The 19,095-nt window shown below is 37.6% G+C and overlaps 1 protein-coding gene across 1 annotated transcript in view; it reads right to left on the reverse strand.

Moving 5' to 3' along the window:
- Window positions 1–1,042: 1,042 nt before the first annotated feature.
- LOC114037506 (UDP-GalNAc:beta-1,3-N-acetylgalactosaminyltransferase 1-like) overlaps window positions 1,043–19,095 on the reverse strand; it is a 35,466-nt gene continuing 17,413 nt past the window's right edge. The window contains 3 exon segments of the mRNA XM_027854416.1: window positions 1,043–1,263; window positions 1,511–1,705; window positions 1,708–2,334. Of these exon segments, the coding sequence (XP_027710217.1) occupies window positions 1,043–1,263; window positions 1,511–1,705; window positions 1,708–2,334 (1,043 nt within the window).

Consider the following 19,095-nt stretch of genomic DNA (forward strand, 5'->3'; position numbering starts at 1 on the left):
TAGGTCTTTCCATATCAGCACCTCTACATATGAACAAATGTTTTCTGCAGTCCAAATCTCCCTGGCCTTCAATATGTTATAACACCCAATTAGCATTTTCTAAGCACTTAGCATGGGCCAGGTACCATGCTAGGCTGTGGGGAGGCAAGGGCAAAAAGGAAACCATACCTGCCCTCAAGTTTTCACATTCTCTAGTCCCAAAGGGTTATTCTACAGTTGTCCATCTCCCGTCATTAAAGTGTACACCATGAAGAGTTGATTGAGAAGCATTCCAACCCAAAAAGGGTACCAAGTCTATCCAGAATTTAAATGTAAAAACCTGAAAGAATGAAACCCCATGTTTTTACCACCAATATAATAGCAGATGACCATAATAATAACCCAGTGGACACGGAAAGTTCAAATATCTTCTGGCATGGGGTAAGTCATTTAAATCTCTCTGGGACTCCATATTCTCATTTGCAAAATTAGAGAGTTGTATAGGATTCTATAAACTAATCAGACCTTAACCTTAATTCTCTGCAATGACATCACAGTTCATCCATGCTTGCCCCTCCTATGTCTGGCCAAAATAATGTCATCACTAGGCAGCCACCCACAGGTGATGTCCTTCCCCATAATAAGCGAGCATGGTCTTTGGAAATTAGACTTAGTCTGTTACAGGGGCCATACTGAAAGCCTTTTGTATGAAGAAAATAAATTAAATTATATTCAGTATAATATTAGTGTTGAGTATTATAACTATGAAAATGGTTAATCCATGTATCACATCTCTGCAACACTCTTCTTTAACTTTCATTATCAAGTTGTTTTGTTTTTTTGTTTTGTTTTGTTTTTAGAAAAACCCATTTTTACCAGTAGTCCTAAATAAATGAGTCTACTATAAATAAAAGAATTCTATTAAGTCCCTACTAGTAAAATTTTCCTGTGACATGTTCAAATCTTTAGGCCTTTTTTGTGTAATTGGCAAAATCTACCATTTTCCTTCTAAGATTTTTTTTTTTGAAAAGTACTACACGATAGCTCTCTTCTACTGCCAACCTCAAAAACAAAATACAATGACACAGGAGGCAGCCACTGCAAAGAAGGGTGGGGTCTGAATGAGGGAAAGTGAAGTGGGCACCAGGACAAACACTGCCTTTGAAAGGACTCCCCATTGGCAAGTTCTCAGTTCAACCTCATGGGCTTTTGACTTGGTCAGAGAAGAACAGAGGGTCAACAGCTGCTTTCCTTTTGCATGAACTGCCAATCCTGGATTAGTACCTTGGGAGAATAGCCATGGGCTGCAATCAAGTGCTTGAATTGTAGGTATTAAATCTAATCTGGTACCAAAAAAAAAAAAAAGTGGTCATTGGATTTGGGAAAAGTGGATGTCCACTTTTTTTTTTTAGGTAATTGGGGTTAAGTGACTCGCCCAGGGTCATACAGCTAGTAAGTGTCAGGTGTTTGGTCTGAGGCCAGATTTGAGCTCAGGTCCTCCTGCCTTCAGGGCTGGTACTCTATCCACTGCCTAGCTGCCCCTGGATATTTTTTAAGATGCTCAGGGTGATCCTAACATAAACGTCTTCAAATCCGATGGGTTTAACATGTGCCATCATTTCACAAATTTGAAGAACCAAGTCTCTGGGATAGCACATAACCAAGCCACTGCAGTATGGTGGAAACATCCTAAAAGGATACTCTTGGTAGGAAATACATGTTTTTTTGAAAAGTTCTCTATGAGAGAGTAGCCCATGAAAAAGTTCTCAGACTGGTTGTATGTCAAAAGATATTTCACTAAGTGTCCAGTGTTGCTAAAAACATCAGAGTCTGCCTTCATTACGTATTTGGCTGTAGGACAAAACTCCATAACCCATCTGAATGTCATGATTGTCTTTAAGGTCAAGTTATAGTACGTGTGTATAAAATCTTGGCAGATTATTTCACCGTAAAAAATGCTTTCATCTTGTACAGATAAGGCTAACATGTTATCTTCTGGCTCCATTTGGTGGCCTAATAAAAAGTATGTTAGGACTTCTTGTCCCCACCAAGACTTCTTTGTACCCCAAGTAACTCGAATGGCCTGTTTGGTTTTCACATTCGCAGGGCATGAGCTCACCAAAATGACAAGGAACAGGTCTGAGCAAGTCACCTGCTCTTGCATTGTAAAGGCAAATTCTGAACGGTTAATGGGCTTGTATCCATAGGAATACATCCAGTTGAGGCTCTCAATCGCAGTGTAGGAGAGGAGGTTGAGGTACCAGAGCATGGTGACCATGAGAAAGCAGAGTAGCCAAAGGCTCCATCTCAGGCATCTCACAGACGTTCTGTGCCTTCGAGTGGTCAAAGGGGAGGCTGGAGTTGCAGGTTTTGGGGGATTGTAAAAGAAAGCCCCAAAATCAAAGGGACCCTCTGCTCCCCTCTTGGAGGAGGGAGACAGTGAGGCCCCCTCCGCGTGGGGCTTAAAGACTTCTTTCTAAGCAGACACATGCTATGTTCAGACCTCTTCCTTAAGAAAATTATTTCAGTATGGTCAGTGGATAAGATAGGGAAGAGACTGGCAGCAGGGAAACCATTTAGGAGTATGTTAAAATAGCCTGGAAAAATATAAGGAGAGTCTGGTGGACATATGAGTGAAGGGAAAGGAACAGATCAAGAGGTATTATGGGGAGTACACAGGACTTGATAGCTGATAGGATGTGGAAAGTGAAAAAATGGAAAAGACAAGGATGGCTCTATGGTAGGATTGAGGTACCCTCATTAGAAGCATTTGAAATAGAGAAGTTTGTAGAAGAGATGGGTTTATAAGGCAAGATGATCCTTTCCATTTTGGACACATTGAGTTTGAGGTACTGCTAAGACATTCAAATGGAGATGTCAATCAGGTAACTGGTACTGTGGTGCTAGAATTCAGCAAATATATTTTTGAGATACATACACACATGCTATTTGTAAAGAGATGACCATTGAATCCATGAGAGCCAATGAGATAACCAATGGAGAATGGGAAGAGAAAAAAGAGATCCCACAACACAACCCTGGGAGATAACTCCCAAGAGATAGGTTAGGAGGTAGGAGATAATCAGTCAGCAAAGGAAATAGAAGGGAACATCTGTCAGATAGAACCTAGTGAGAGCATTGTCATGGAAGCCAAAAGCAGAAAGTATCTAAAAGAGGTTAGTCAACAATTTCAAAAGCTCATTAATTTCAGTTCTGACATTATTGATTACCTTTGAGAGGGCAATTTCAGTAGAGTGGTGGAGTAGAAAGCCAGATTATAAGAAGCTAACATGACATCATGGTGTTGAGGAAGCAAAGGCAGTGAGAGTACCACCTTTTTTATAGGAAATTGACAGTGAAAGAATAATAAAATTCACATTTTATGGCATTTTAAGTTTCTCAAGGGTCCTTTCTCTCAAACCAACCCTGAGACCTAGGTCATGAACATGACCTTTTTTTTTTTTTAACAGATGAGGAAATTAAGATTAAGAGATACAATACATTTCCCATCATCACCCAAGCTGGGAAGTGTCTGAGGCAGCATTCAAACCCAGTTCTCTTCACTCAAAATCAAGTGCTTTTTCCATTCCATCATACAAGATATAAAATGATAGCTTGAGGAGTTGGCAAGGTTAAGTGAGAGTTTTTGTATTTTTTTTTTTACAATTGGAGGTGATAAGCAAATTTGTAGACTACAGAGAAGGAGCTGTTAGATAAAGAGACACTGACCTCAGTTTTCTTATCTGTAAAATGAGATATTTAGACTAGAAGATCCTTCCCAGCTCTAACATTTGTGATTCAATTACGTTATCTTGTTTTTCTGTTTTGTATTCCCAGTACTAGAAGGAAGGGGAATAGTGCTTTGCACATAGGAAGCACTTAATGAATGCTTTTTTTAATTCATTCATTCAGTATATCTGTGTACATAGTCAAGAGAATAACTACCATGCTAAAAGGAAATGACATATTACTGCCACTTATAGGCAAGGGTACAATGTGAATTCAAGTATCTATCATCAGCAGTCACTAACAAAAGTACTTTATGTCTCTTCCTTTTGGCAGACCCACAGTGCTAAACACTTCAGTCCAACTTAAACAGCCTAAATTCAGAGAAACTCAAGAGTTTAAGTTCAATGTTTTGTGTTTCCCTTATTTCCATTTTAGTTGTTTCATTAAATAATGAATTGTTATTTTGCCAATGCAAATGAAACTTTCTTTATTACTGATTTCCTTAATGTGAAAATTCAACCTCGTGGCTACTTATCATAGATTATGTCTTAAATTCTCCATAGTGACCTTTTTAACTTAATGTTTAAGTGATTCCTTTATGACAGATATATATCCATCCAGATATATATCTATCCAGAATAGCAATTCTAATTTTGGGTGTAGTTAGAGGGTGAATCCTCCATATTTTTAATAATTGAGTTTTGATGTCAATATACTTGAGAGAGACAAGAGAGGCAAGTAGCAAATGTAATTAGGAAAAAAAAAATCCTTGAACTAGAATTTGCACAGCTCTTATCTGTAGTGTGCCATCAATAAGTACCTCTTAACCTCCTTTTCCTGTAAATCAGTCAACAAGCATTTATTAAACATTTATTATGCACCAGGCATGATGCTAGGCACTGGAGATATAGAGGGGGGAAAATAAAATAGTATCTGATTTTGAGTTTATAATCTATAAAGGGAAACAATGTGTATGTGGATAAGTATATATATATACATATATATATGCATATAAAATACATACATAGATATTAAAAACAAAGTGTTTAAAGGAACCCACTAAACACATGGGAAGATCAAGAAAGGCTTCATATAGAAGGTGATGATTGAGCATCTTGAGAGAATTAAGGAATTCTATAAGGTGAAAACAAGGATGAGATAGATTCCAGGCATAGGTAAATAGCCAGAGTTAAAGCACTGAAATTGGCGATTATGGTGTGTGGCTCTTCCAGTGGGCAGATATCAATATCTTGGCCCTAAAACATTCTTGTCTGCTCCAAACTGATGATGAGACTGTCACACAATTAGATCAATCACATGTAGTCCTAGAAATTTTTATTCCATATAGAAAAACAGTAGTGACCACAATTTCCCAAAATAATGCCCACAAGTGATATAGTAAGCATAGACCCTTAGAGCCTTCAGGGTCCTTAAAGCAACACCTATGCTGAGTACTCTCTTAGGTATCCTGCCTCATACTCTCAGGCCAGAGAGGTCAGTGATAAGATAAGGAAGTAGGAAAGTATTTCTTCTTTTCCCAGATTTTGAATTGTGTGAGGTATTTGTAAATACTAAGCAAGTGATTCCCCCACCCCACCCCAAGTTCACTGTGTTTTGTTTTGTTTTGTTTTTCTTACCATTGCTACTAGAATGGGTCTGATAATCAACTACCCTATGGCGCCACTCAAAATTCATGTGAATTCCCAGAAGAAAAAGAAATAAAACAAAAAACCTTCCTTCCATGGCACCTACTCCCCCAGATGTGTTGGAGAATGCAAGTTCCTTTAGGGAGGGACTGTTTCACTTCTGTATTTCTGTCCCTGGCACCTAGAACTTAGAAGACTCTTAATAATTGCTTGTTCATTCATTCTTTCATCCATCCATCTTCCCATTCATTCAACAGTGACATTTTCCTGTACACATTGTCAATTAAAGTTACTCAGAAGTGGGAAGGTTAGAATTTTGCTGAACTTCTCCAAAGAAGAATCTTTATTAAGCAGTTGGGTTAGAAGCATTAGTGTTTAAGGAAGAGCACCAGGTTTCCTCTCAATAGGTATTTAGAGCTTCTTGGACACAATCAAGAAACAGGATGGTGTGATAGAAAGACCACAGGATTGTGCATCAGTAATCCTGTGTACTAACACTGGCTTACTTGGTCACTGATCTTTTGTGTAAGCTTGGGCAAGTCTTAGTTTCTCTGTACCTCATTTTCCTATAAAATAAGGACTTTGAACTAGGTGAATTCTAAAATAGTTTCCAGCTATATTAGTACAAGAATTTTTGTGAGTTTTGGACCTATAGCTGGATTAAGAACAGAAGCTTTTTAAATTTCATTTTATTTCATTGCCACCAAAGAAATTAACAGAATACAAACACACACACACGCATGAGCATGTGCACACTCGTGCTTACATGCCATAGGAGTAGATATTTCCCTGAATTTTGTTTGTGTTCCCAATGAGTTCAGCAAATGAGAAGCCTTTATCCTCTGAACATTTATTTTATAATTAACAAAGTGCAAGGAGGTTTTTTGACCTTGTTCATAGGTGCTTAATAAATATTTGTTGAATTAAGTTGAACTTTGATTGGTCCAAATTTTAAAATATGTCATAATTATCTATTTGGACCCATTAGTCATTTTTGCCTACAAAGGCTGGATGGCAACCCAGCTGTGAAAAAGCTGGCATTTCATCTTCAATAGCATTCAGTCCTTCAAAGATCCATGATTATACCAGTTTTGGTATTCCCAACCTAGATCACAATCTTTACACACATTAATAGGGTGTGTTTGATATGATTATTTCATTCTCACTGTGACCAACATTACAGCAATTTGGCCAGACTGACTTTTGGAAAATAAACCCACAGTCTATTGTTGGACCTAACTCTTTCTAGTTGACAGAACTTTCCAGAGCTTTCCATCTTATACAGATTTTGAGAGCCCAAGTTCATCTCTAACCCATGGATGGATGATCAACATAAGAGGTTAGTTGAAGGGACCTGAAATATAAAATATTCTAGTTACCTTTACTGTTTTGAAATTTAATTCCAATTTTGAAAAGCAAGTGTTTTTCACCCAGAAATGTTTGTAGGACAGGTGTTTATAGGAAGCCATAAACCTGGGTGTGCGTGTGCACGTGCAGGGAAATAATTAACTATGAAACCTTGCCTCTCACTCCAATAAAATGTTTTATTCAGATACACACACCATATATACATATATGTGAATATTTACACATATGCAAATATATGTACAATATATATAAATAACATATATGTGTATTATGTATATAAATGGATGTGTTAATTACAAGAGTATTCTGCCATAGGATCAGAGATGGAGAGCAGTGGTTTTCAAAGAGTATGTGGTGTGCGTGGAATTGTATTGAATGGCCTGTAGGACCTAGTTTCCCAGGAATTGTATGAATCTTGCAATCACATGCATATGTATGAGTTGTCAGCTTAAAAGTTCTGTGTGATACAATTCCTTACAGCAAAGAATAGTGCTATACCATGAATAAAAAGGGCCAGCTAGGCAACACAGTAGATAGAGCGCCAGATCTGGAGTCAGGAAGACTCATCTTCCTGAGTTCAAATGTGCCCTCAGATACTTATTAGCTATATGACCCTGGGCAAATCACTTAACCCTATTTGCCTCAGTTTCCTCATCTGTAAAATGAGCTGGAGAAGAAAATGACAAATCTCTCCATTATCTTTGCCAAGAAAACCCCAAATGGGATCACAAAGAGTTGGACACAACTGAAATGACCAAACAACAAAAATGAGTAAAAAGAATAAAATTAGAACCACTGATCTAGAGTGAGCAAAGTCCTCAGAGCCTGCCTAATCTAAATCTCTCATTTTCCAGATGAAGAAATTGAGGCCATGGGAAGTTAGGTACCTTACCGAAGGTCACACAGGAAATTAAGATCAGAGGGTAGGATTTAAACCCAGCTCCTGTGACTCCATTGCATTATGCTGCCTCTGAAATTGGGGGAATAATTCTGGTGCTATGTTTGCCACAATATTTGTCCCCAGAACATGATAATATTGTTACACCTTTGTAGGATAGGTTTGGATATCTTAATGGCTGTTATTGTTGAAAGTGTGACTTCTACTCTGCCACTTAAGTCACTTAAATTCTCCCAGCCTCAGTTTGCTCATCTGGAAAATGAGGAGGTTAGATTCAGTGGCCTCTAAATTCCCTTCTAGATTTAAATCTATATTCGTTTGACCCTTGACGTTATGATCTTGGTGATAGGGCACTGAGAAAGTCCTAACGAGAGTGAGAAGTTCAGAGGATCACTTCTCTAACCTTGTATAGTCAGTCTGAAGACCTTGTTATTAAATAAGATTTTACACAGAGTCGTCTTCTTTCAGGAAAAACAGTGATACACTCCTGATCTTAGTTGAAAGAGTTGGCACTAGTATACTACAAGGCAAAAACAAAGAAGTCTTACAAAATGTCTCTCTGAGAGCACCTCACTAGAAAAGCAGAGAGATTTTTATCCATAAGTTATTTTACACTGCATTTAAAATAATTTTGTGACTTTCTAGTTTTGTTTCATTATTTCTCAGAAGAGGGTTGATTGCTGTTATTTTATTTACCTCAATAGTTATTTTGTAAGTTTTTGGAACTGCCTTTATAGTTTCTTATTTTATTTTGTTTTGTTTTAATTGGATTTAAAAAAAAAACCCAAGTATTTTTCTCTTTCCCATTCTCCCTCCCAAAAAAGAAAGAAAAACAATTTATACAGCCCTTTAAAATTGATAAAGCAGTTTTCATATGTTATCTTATTTGATCCTCACAATAACCCTGGAAGATAGATTCATTTATCATACTGATAAGGTCTAGAGATTAGGGATCCTGGAATCCCAAAATCACAACATGTGGGTCTTGCCAGAAAGAATTCCATCCAAGCCTTCTTTCAGCCAAAAACAAGGTTTATTGAAGATTCACCATATTAGCTAGACTTTTAAGGAATCTGAGAGTCTGTGAGCTATTGGCTAGATTGTGAAAATCCAAGTAGTGGCTAGATTTTAGGAATCCCAGCATCTTAATGAAGACAAAATGGACCTTATCTACAGAAAGACTATGGGAGAGGTCTAGGAGTGGCCAAGTAGTCTATGAGGTAATAGAACTCCAGGAGTGGCCAAGGAAGAATGGAGCCTAGGTAGGATTTAGGGTGGGAAATGGGGGTGGGGGTGGCCCATGGGGAGGTAAGACAATGGAGGGCCAGTCTAGGTTAAGGGTAACAGAGATTGGACATAGCCACAATGAAAGGCCAGTTGATGGGATTATAGCCACAGGGGACCACCAGAGATTAGGCCCTGTGGGAAAGTCCAGGGTTTTTCCTTGTCGGGGGTCTAGCTCCCATCCTCATCAATACTAACCCAGCCTGAGATAGGGCATGAGATAGGGCAAGTGACTTTGCCCAGGACTGCATACCTAGTAAGTGTCTGAGGCAAGATTTTTTTTTAATTTTAAATCAGTTTTTTTCCAATTATTAAGCATGTTTTTCTCCTCCCACCTCCCACTCCACTCCCCAGTAAAAGAAAGTCAAACCCCCTGTAACTTATAAGCAGTCAAGTGAAAACAAATTCCCATACTGGCCAAGTCCAAAACTGTGTATCTCATTCTGTATATTTGCCAATTACCTCTCTGCCAAGGGATAGGAAACTCTTCATCATCATTCCTCTGGAATAATGGTTGATCATTTGATTAATCAGAAATATTGTTCTTCAAAATTGTTCATTTTTACAATGTTGATGCTATAGCATAAATTGCTGTCCTGGTTCTGCTTATTTCATTCTGGATCAAATCATTCAAGCCTTTCCAGGTTCCTCTGAAACTCTGGCTTTCTTCATTTCTTAATAGCATAGCAATATTCCATTATATTAATGTCATAATTTGTTTAGCTCTTCCCCTTTCTCCAATAAAATAAAACAGCTAACAAAAATATTTTGTACATATAGGACCTTTTTTCTTCTCTCTTTTGTTTCTTTGGGAATATAGGTTTTGTGCTATCAATGGGTCAAACAGTATGCATAGTTTAGTAATTTTTTAAAGCAAGTTCCAAATTGTTTTCCAGAATGGCTGGACGTAGCCTCACCAATAGTGAGTGCATCAGTGCACCTATTTTCCTGAAGGCCGTACAAGATTTCTTATTTTTCTTCTTTATAGACTTTGCCAGTCTGATAAGCATGACATGGAATCTGTATCCCTTTAATTTGCATTTCTCCACTTATTAGTGATATAACAGTTTTTCATATACCTGTATATAACTCGGACTTATTTCTTTGAGAACTGCCTGTTTATTATATCCTTTGGCCATTTATCAACTAATGAATGGTTTATTCTTAGAAATTTAAAATGGTCTCTTATAGCTTAGAAATGAGACCTTTGTGAGAGAAACTTGCTGCAAAATTTTTTGTTTTGTTCTACCCAGTGAACAAACTCAGTGTTTGTTTTTTCTGATCTTAGCTGGATTGGATTGTTTGTAGAAAAACTTTTAAATTTGTCATTGCCTTTTTTAGAGCATGGTGGGAATAGACATTTAGACAGTATCCTATTACAAGAAATAAATCTTTAGGCAGAGGTCTCAATTGCTAGTTTTTACTCTACATTTCTTTGAAAAACAATGTTGATTGTTACACTACAATTGAATCTATTGCAGAAATGATTATCCATCAAAAGGCAACATATTTCTTTGGTGCAGAGATTCAATATAGAGATTCTTAAAAATAAACTATTTTAACAGAAGTGAGCATTAGGAGCATTCCTTGTCCTATCTTTCCATCCTTTGTGTATCAGATTATTGTTTGTCAAGTTAGAATCTAACCTCGGTCACTTATAAGATATATGACCCTGGGCAAGTCACAAGCTCTGTTTGCTTAAAATTCCTCATCTATAAACTAAGGATAATAATAGCACCTATTGCTATGGATTGTCATGAGGATCAAATGAAATAATATATGTAGACCATTTTGTAAACCTTAAATCATCATGTAAATACCAGCTAATATTATTATCTTGGTATTATTATTCTCTTAGAGCATTGCCTAAGCCATCGAAATGATAAATGACTTGTCCATAGTTATACCACTATTATCAGTTTAGGTTCTCAAAATGTGATACCTCCCCCAGGGCATGGGGGTATGATGGATCAATCCAGGAGGGTGGTAGTTGTCTTGGGTGCAATTGGGGGTCAAATAAAAATAAGGAGGCAAAGGGGCAGTGGAAGCATAAGGAAAGAAGAGAAAAGATAAGAACATTTTGAAAAACTGTTCATACATGTTCCATCTGTTGTGTAACAGAGTTAAAGTCACAGTGATTACATTATTTTCCAAATAAACACACAAAATGCAAGTTATAATTGATCAGTAGTCAAGTAAACCAACAGGTCTTAACAAGCAAGTGTTGACAGGTAAGCATATCATGCATTGTCAGTAAGTTCAGCATGCATCAGCCGGAATATGTACGCGTTATGACATGTTTACGATACTACATGGTAACATGACACAATATTGCATCATCAAAATTTCAATGCAGGAAAAAACCCACAAATTACAATATATTATTAAATTTAAGATGCATCACTAAAAATATTTTCTATTTTTTTTTGAAATGATACAAATTTCAAAAAAAAAAATTAAAGGGCTAAAGAAGGTGGATTTCTAGGAGGACACTGAGTAAATTTTTTTTGAAAAACGGGTGGTAGGCCAAATAAATTTGTAAACCTCTGACCTATTAGATAAGACATTTGAACTCAAGTCTTCCTGAATCAAAGTTGAGCAATCTATGCACAATATTCTTCTCTCAGTGTTCCCCTTACCTCTTTTACCTCTTCAGTTTTGAAAAGTACTGATGTTCCTTTTGTCAGGGAGTTATCTGGAAGTGTTTTAAATGAACAGAAAAGTAGCAAAGATTGCCTTATGGTAAACAATGAATGAGAAGTGACTTTCTTTCTGCCAAACTGAATAAATTTAGAATAATTCAGAGTAAGTAATTTCTTCATTAGCCTGAGCAAAGGCAATTTATTTCTAGGTATAATTATAAAATACATAATTCTGCCGTAATGAAATTAAAACACCAATTCTGAAAGCAAATTCATTTGCTATTTCTATGAAATTGGATTTTGAAAATGTCTTCCATTTGAATTGCTTTTGAAATATCTAATGAAATCACAGATAGGATTATTTTTAAAGAACTAGGCAAAATATTGGATAAAAGCTAAAAATCCATATATATGAGAAGTCTTTATACTCACTAGTTTTTGGTTATTAATTGAGCAATAGAAGGTAATATGAAATCATGAAAGAAAACAGAGTTCTTAACCAAAATCAAGTGGGAATACTGAGTTTCATGGGAATTAAATAGTAGTTTCAGACATGCACCACAGGTCAAATTGAGATTGTTATGCATGAGAATTCAATGCAGTACTTGATAAATGCTAGGAAACTCAATATTGCCACTGGCAAAAGTTTATAAAATGATATATGGGGAAATTTAATGTTTATAGCAGGGATTTGAACTGTGATCTATGAACTAAATGCAACCTGTACTAATTTTCAAATTCAAGTGTTTTTGTTATTTTTGTTATTATTATTATTGTTTTATTGGATCATGAATCCAATAACAATTTTGTTGGTGGCAGTGTTGTTGTTTTCAAAGCAGTACCCAGGCAACCAGTTTGAACCAGAACCAAGCCTGTATGTTTTCTAAGACTTACTCTTGAATGGAAAGAAAACTAGAACACTGATAATTTTTTTCCAAATGAAACCTGAATCTTAATAGATATTTCATTTACTTTCAAATCCATACTTTGTGTGTATAGCACAGTAGGAGACCACTAATATTTTGATTGAATTCAACAAATATCTTTTTAAGTCTCTACTATATAAAAAAGCAGTTAGGTACTAGAGCGGTTTGCTTTGCTCATTGGTCTGTATGGAAGTATTAACATGACCACATGACCTAGTTGAAGAACACTCACTCTGGAGTCAGAGGACCTGGCTTTATTTATTTATTTTCAGCCAAAGACAAGATTTATTAGAACATCCGTCATATTGGGCAGACTCTTAAGGAGTCTGAATCTTAGTGAGCTATTGGACAGATTATAAGAATCTGAGCAGTGGCTAGATTTTAAGAATCTAAGCACCTTAATGGCGACAAGATGGACCTTATTTACAGAAAGCCTGTGGGAGGGATCTAGGAGTGGCCAAGTAGCTTGTGGTGAGGGGAGAAGGGGGCCTAAGGAGATCTGGATGGGAGTGCCCAGTAAACTGGGGTGAACAGAACTCCTGGGACCTGGACAATGGAGCCTAGTTAGGATTAAGTGTAAGAAATGGCCAGGGGCCGTAGGGGGAGGTAAAACAGTGGAGGGGAGATTGGGTGTAGCCACAGTGAAAGGCTAGTTGATGGGATTATAGCCTCAGGGAAACCCCAGAGATTTGGCCAGGTGGGAAAGTCAAGGGTTTTTCCTTTCTGGGGCCCAGATCCCAACCCCATCATATACACTTGCAAATTCTCAGCAAGCCATAATTCAAACAAGCTTTTTGGCTAGTTTACACATTAAAACAATAACCAACAATAGCCAAATTATTTTAGCGGTAACCAAATTACAAAAAGTTGCTTGACATAACTGATACAAAAAGTTCACTAATTTGAAACTTGAAACAAACCCATTACCAATAGGGTGACTTCAATTTTGTTACTTTACACAGAGAATCAACATCTCCTCATTAACAGTTAAAACTGGGGCGAGATGGGGTGAAAATTTGGAACTCAAAATCTTGTGGAAGTAAATGTTGAAAACTAAAAATAAATAAATTTATTAATAAAAAATGAATAAATAAAAGAGGATGCTTACCCAAGTTCAGAGGCTAGCTTCTTTACCTTGAGCAGGATGTGCTGAACCTGGGTGATGCTCCCAGGCAAAGGCTGCCCTCGGGCCCAAGGCCATTGCCAGGGGGTCCATTCTGTAGCAGTAGCCCCTCCTCCCTCCTTCCTTTCCCAGGTGGGGGAGGGTAAAATCAAAGGCGTTGGGTAAAGGGTGAAACTCTCTTCCCCTGTAGGAAGGATTAACAGCTACCCTCTTGACTTAAGGGAAGTGAGTGGGAGAAAGGAGTGACCAGAGTTGTAAGGAGGAGTTTCAAAACCCCTTAATGATCCATCAATCACAAAACCTTCAAAATCTGCCAAGATATTTTTAGCTGTTCTGACTTTTCCCTGTAACCTCCATGAAGGAGGATTCAGGGGTGTAGAGTGAAGGGAGTAAGTAGGCCTCAGGGAACCAAAAAGCAACTGCAGTTTTCCCCAATTCCCTAGCGCTGAGAGAATTAATAGAATTGGGCATAGACTTCCGGATGGAACTGAAGGTGTACTCAGGTGCATGACCTCGAACTGACCCAGTGGGCGGAGAGCCTGAGAGCGTCAGGCCAAGTTTGAGACAGTCTCATAATTGTCTGCCCAAAAAGCACCTTCAACTCTTGGTGCTTGGAGAGTGATCTTAACTGCAGAGCAAGAAAGGAGGGGCGGTGGAGGCTTACATACCTTCCAGTCTTGGCTGGAGAAGAACTTTGGGTTAGGCAGTTTCCCCGTATGGGCCACCAAAATGTTGAGGTTTAGGGGCTTAGGGGTGCTGGAACCCCAAAATCACAACACCCGGGTCCTGCCCGAAAGAATTCGACCCATGCCTTCTTTCAAACAAAGACAAGGTTTATTAGAACATCCGTCATATTGGACAGACTCTTAAGGAATCTGAACATTAGTTAGCTATTGGCTAGATTATAAGAATCTGAGCAGTGGCTGGATTTTAAGAATCTCTAAGCAGTGGCTAGATTTGAAGAATCTAAGCAGTGGCTAGATTTTAAGAATCTAAGCTGAGGACCTGGTTTTAAATTCCATCTCTTACACTTCCTTTGTGAACTTAGATAAATCACCAAACCTGTCCCCTGGATTCCACTTTCCTCATATTTTAAATGAGAGATTTGGACAAGATGACATTAGAGCTCGAGATCTAAGAACCTGTGTTGAACTCCTCTAGTTCTGTGTCCTGTAGTTCAGATGGCTAACATGAAATCCTGCTAAATGGAGCAGCTACAAAGTGAGCATTGAGCCCATGAGACTTGAAACCTGAGGAGATCCCCAACTTTCTGTCGGTTTCCATAGGGTGATCAACTATGGCAGGTTTCCCACACCATCTCCTTTGACATCCTTGAAGCATTCTGCCCCAGTGTGGTGTGACCCTACTTCTTTACTGATAAAATCCTCTCTTCTCCAGTTTCTGTTGCCTTTCCAGATAGCTGACAGCCTTAGGTTTGATAAATAACTCTCAACTGTTTGGACAGTGTGGGGGAACCTAATAATTTCCCTCTCCACAATAGACTAGTTGGTAATTATCCACATGAGACATCAAAAAGAATGAACAATGTTCTTTTTTTTTTGGCTAAGCAGTGGGGTTAAGTGACTTACCCAGTCACACAGCTAGTGAGTGTTATGTGTATGAGGCTGGATTTGAACTTAGGTCCTCCTGACTCCAGGGCCAGTGCTTTATCCACTGCTCTACCTAGCTGCCCCTTTTTTTAGCTAATTTTTTTTTTTTTGGCAAGGCAGTTGGGTTTAAGTGACTTGCCCAAGGTCACATAACTAGTAAGTGTCAAGTATCTGGTCTGAGATTAGATTTGAACTCAGGTCCTCCTGACTCTAGGGCGGGTACTTTATCCACATTGTCACCTAGCTACCCTTAAAAGGGGCCAGTGGCACTCTCTCTTTTTTTTTTTTTTTGGTGAGGCAATTGGGGTTAAGTGACTTGTCCAGGGTCACACAGCTAGTAAGTATGAAGTGTCTGAGGCCAGATTTGAACTCAGGTCCTCCTGACTCCAAGGCTGGAGCTCTATCCACTGCGCCACCTAGCTGCCCATGAACAACGTTCTAAATCCATGTTCATGAGACATGGCAAGAAGAGTGAGGTGCTAATTAATCTGAAAAGCAGCTCAAAATGGTGCCCAGTAATGTATGGCAGTTACAAATAGTGCATCTGCTAACCCTGACATTGACTGCCAAATCCTGGACTGAATTACAGTTATCCCTTCTACATCATGGGGGTTTGGGGTATGGTGTCCCCACCATCTGGAAAATCTGCATAAAATGTTTTGGCCCTTCCTATGTGCCAGAGAAAAAGTATGTTTTTTTTTCCTTTTTCTTTTATAGGGTTTTACAGTACCTTATTGTAAAATTTGGGTATATTTATGGTATTAAAAGATAAAATATTGAGATTATACATTACCATACATATATTTTATTCATTTATGAGTTTCTAAACTTTTTCTGTGTTATCTGCGGACATCTGCAAATCTCCTCAAAAATTCCTATTTAATTTCTTATGCCAACACACAATATTTTGTAACCGCACTAGAGGATGTCGTGATGTGGAAGGGATAACTGTGCTTCTCAATCAGCATGGTATCTAAGGTTTGGGGAATGCCTTGAGCGACCTAACTGCCCATCATTAGATTCTTTCCAAACCTGAACCTAGAAAGTAGTCAGCTAAAGAACATTTGAAACTTCTAACCAAAAGCAATATGATAGTAAGAAACCTTCCTTCTAAAGATTAGCATACAATACATAATTTGAATAAAACGTTTTTCTAAAATGTCTCTTCTGGGGAAATGGATTCTGTTGTGGAGACATTACATTTCTTTCCACCTGCATGAGCCTACCACTGCCAGAGTGATTCTCAGCAGACTGATTGTTTATGGACCTGAATACAATGAGTCTTTTTCAGATGTCCCCTTTTGAAATCAGCACTACATTGCTTACCCATGTTCAGCTGATTATCCACTTGACCTCTAGGACCCTTTGCCCTCTTTCTTGCATACCGCAGTCTTAATAATGTGGGTTTGTATCAGTGTTTAGACTCCTCTGCCAAAAGTCGGAACAAACCAGAAAAGAAACTCTGTTAAGAGCAAGAAACTGGACAATCACAGCATGTTTCAGGCTGTGATCTGACAACTAACACCAAACAAGCAGGTTATTCATTAAAGCTACAGATTAAGATGCACTGAGAGATAAAGAAGGAAGGAAGGAAAGAAGGAAGGAAGAGAGAGGAAGGGAAAAGAAAGAAACAACAAGGAAGGATGGCAATTGAGCTTCACAATTCCACAAGTTTTAAGTTTTATCCTCCGCTGTGCTAATCCTGTAAACATTAGCTATATTTCCCTTTCAGGAATGGGAAAATAAGATCATAGAATTTTTAGAGCTAGAAGAATTAGTTTCAGTTCAATATTCTTCTTTGATAGAAGAGGATTCCAAGACTTAGAGAAATGAAGTGATTTGGTCAAAGTCACACAGCTAATTAGCAACCAGGTCAAAATTAAAATAGAGGCATTCTAACTCCCAGGTTCATGTTTGTCCCACCACAAATCCATGTGTTTCACTAAAAAAAAAAATAATCAATTTCATTAAAAGGTAAAAATCATTGGTGATTCCAGGCTAACAAAATCACCTTAACTGGGGTTGGAAGGATGATCAGAGGCCATATAGTTCAAAATATATCTAAATAAGAATCACCTCTATAATAAACATCTAACAAATGGTGATTCAACCTTTTCTTATGACCTCCAGTGAGGGGGGTCCACTACAGTCAGTTCTCCTATAACTAACTCAACCTGAGTTCCTAAAAATCACTATACTATGTCAAATCATGGCTTATGGGACAAAAGGTGTTAAGGATTAGGATATGGAATGAGTCTTGAATAAAGTATGAGAATTAGACCCATAAATAAAAAGCAGGATATTCCAGGGGAGGACAATAGCATAAACAAAATCAGGAAAATTCCTAACAAGGGAAGGGAGGTTGGAATTAAGGGTAACAACCTGGTTATTCAAAAAAGATCATTTAGGTGAAAACACTTTGTAACCATAAAGTACTATATAAATGAGTTTTGAAGCAGGATGCTTAGACATGTTTGGGATGTTAGGTTAGGTGTTTTTTTTTTTTTAATTAATAATAGAGAAATTCACAAATGTGAAAGAACAGCAAAGCAGAACCTTGTAGGATAACTTAACTGAAGTAGCTGATAGATGTTTGAGGTATGTGCGTGTGTGCATTTTGTGTATTCCTACGTGGCCTGGTTCGGTTAGGTGCAGTTTTCTGCATTCACCTAGCATTTCTCTCTGAGGAAATCATGCATAAACAAACATGAATTTTGTATCATATTCAGATTGTTCCCTGATATATCAATTGCATTGGAACAAATTTGAGTTTTCAAAACAAGTGTTATAGCAGAACCAACCACACCTCCTGAGGTATCCCGTTTCTCTTTGGGAGTCTTCTAATCATTATGAAATGTTTTCTTCCATCAAACCTAAATCTTTCCTGTTGTTCCTTGTTTTATGCTCTCAGGTCAAGCAGAACAAAGCTAATCCTTCTTCTATGTAGCAGCTCTTTCAATCAATACTTGGTAACCATTACTAGAGCTAGTTCAAAATGAATTGTCATTAATTGCTAAAGATTACAGAAGTGAAGTGGTTTGAGTTGTAATGTCATATCTAAACTTTATTTTTATTATCTGCATTAATTATTTAGTGGTACCAGGTTTACACCATGGAGATGTATAAATGAAGACATGATCTCCATGTTCAAACAGTTTACAATCAACTTGAGGAACTAATACATACATATATATATATAACATACACACACATGTATATACATATATATAACTAATATAATGTGTGTGTGTATATATATATATATACACACACATATGTATATATAAAACTAATATAATGTATGTGTGTGTGTATATATATATATATATGTAACAACTAGGGAGGTATGTAATCAGCTGGCAGGTTGTATGGTCAATTGGAGGTGTATAGGAATTTAAAGTTATAAAGGACTATTAAGAATGGGAATAACAAGATGATATGTAAGATTTGGACTGAGTCTTGAGTGAAGTGTAAGAACTAGACCCATGGATAGAAAGCAGGATATTCCAGGGGAGGGAAACAATATGAACAAAGTCAGGAACAAATCTAGCACAGGGAAAGGGAGAATGGAATAAAGGATACATAGCAACCCACCTGACTGTTCAAAAGAGATCCTTTATGTGAAAACACTTTGAAACCATAAAGTGCTATATGAATGAGTTGTTAATGTTGTTGCTGCTGCTGCTGCTGTTACTCTGAGAGCCATCTCTGTACCCTGATCCTAATATGATACAGTGGAAAGAAAAGTGGCTCTGAAACCTGTGTTCAAATACAGCCTCTGATACTGAAAGCCTGTGTTATTATGGATAAGTCATTCAGCCTCTCTAGGCCTCACTGTCCTCAAGAGTAAAATGAGGAAGTTGGATTTAGATGGCGTCTGAGGTTCCTTC

Source organism: Vombatus ursinus, unplaced genomic scaffold, assembly GCF_900497805.2.
Source record: "Vombatus ursinus unplaced genomic scaffold, bare-nosed wombat genome assembly UNPS02000582.1, whole genome shotgun sequence".
Lineage (NCBI taxonomy): Eukaryota > Metazoa > Chordata > Mammalia > Diprotodontia > Vombatidae > Vombatus > Vombatus ursinus.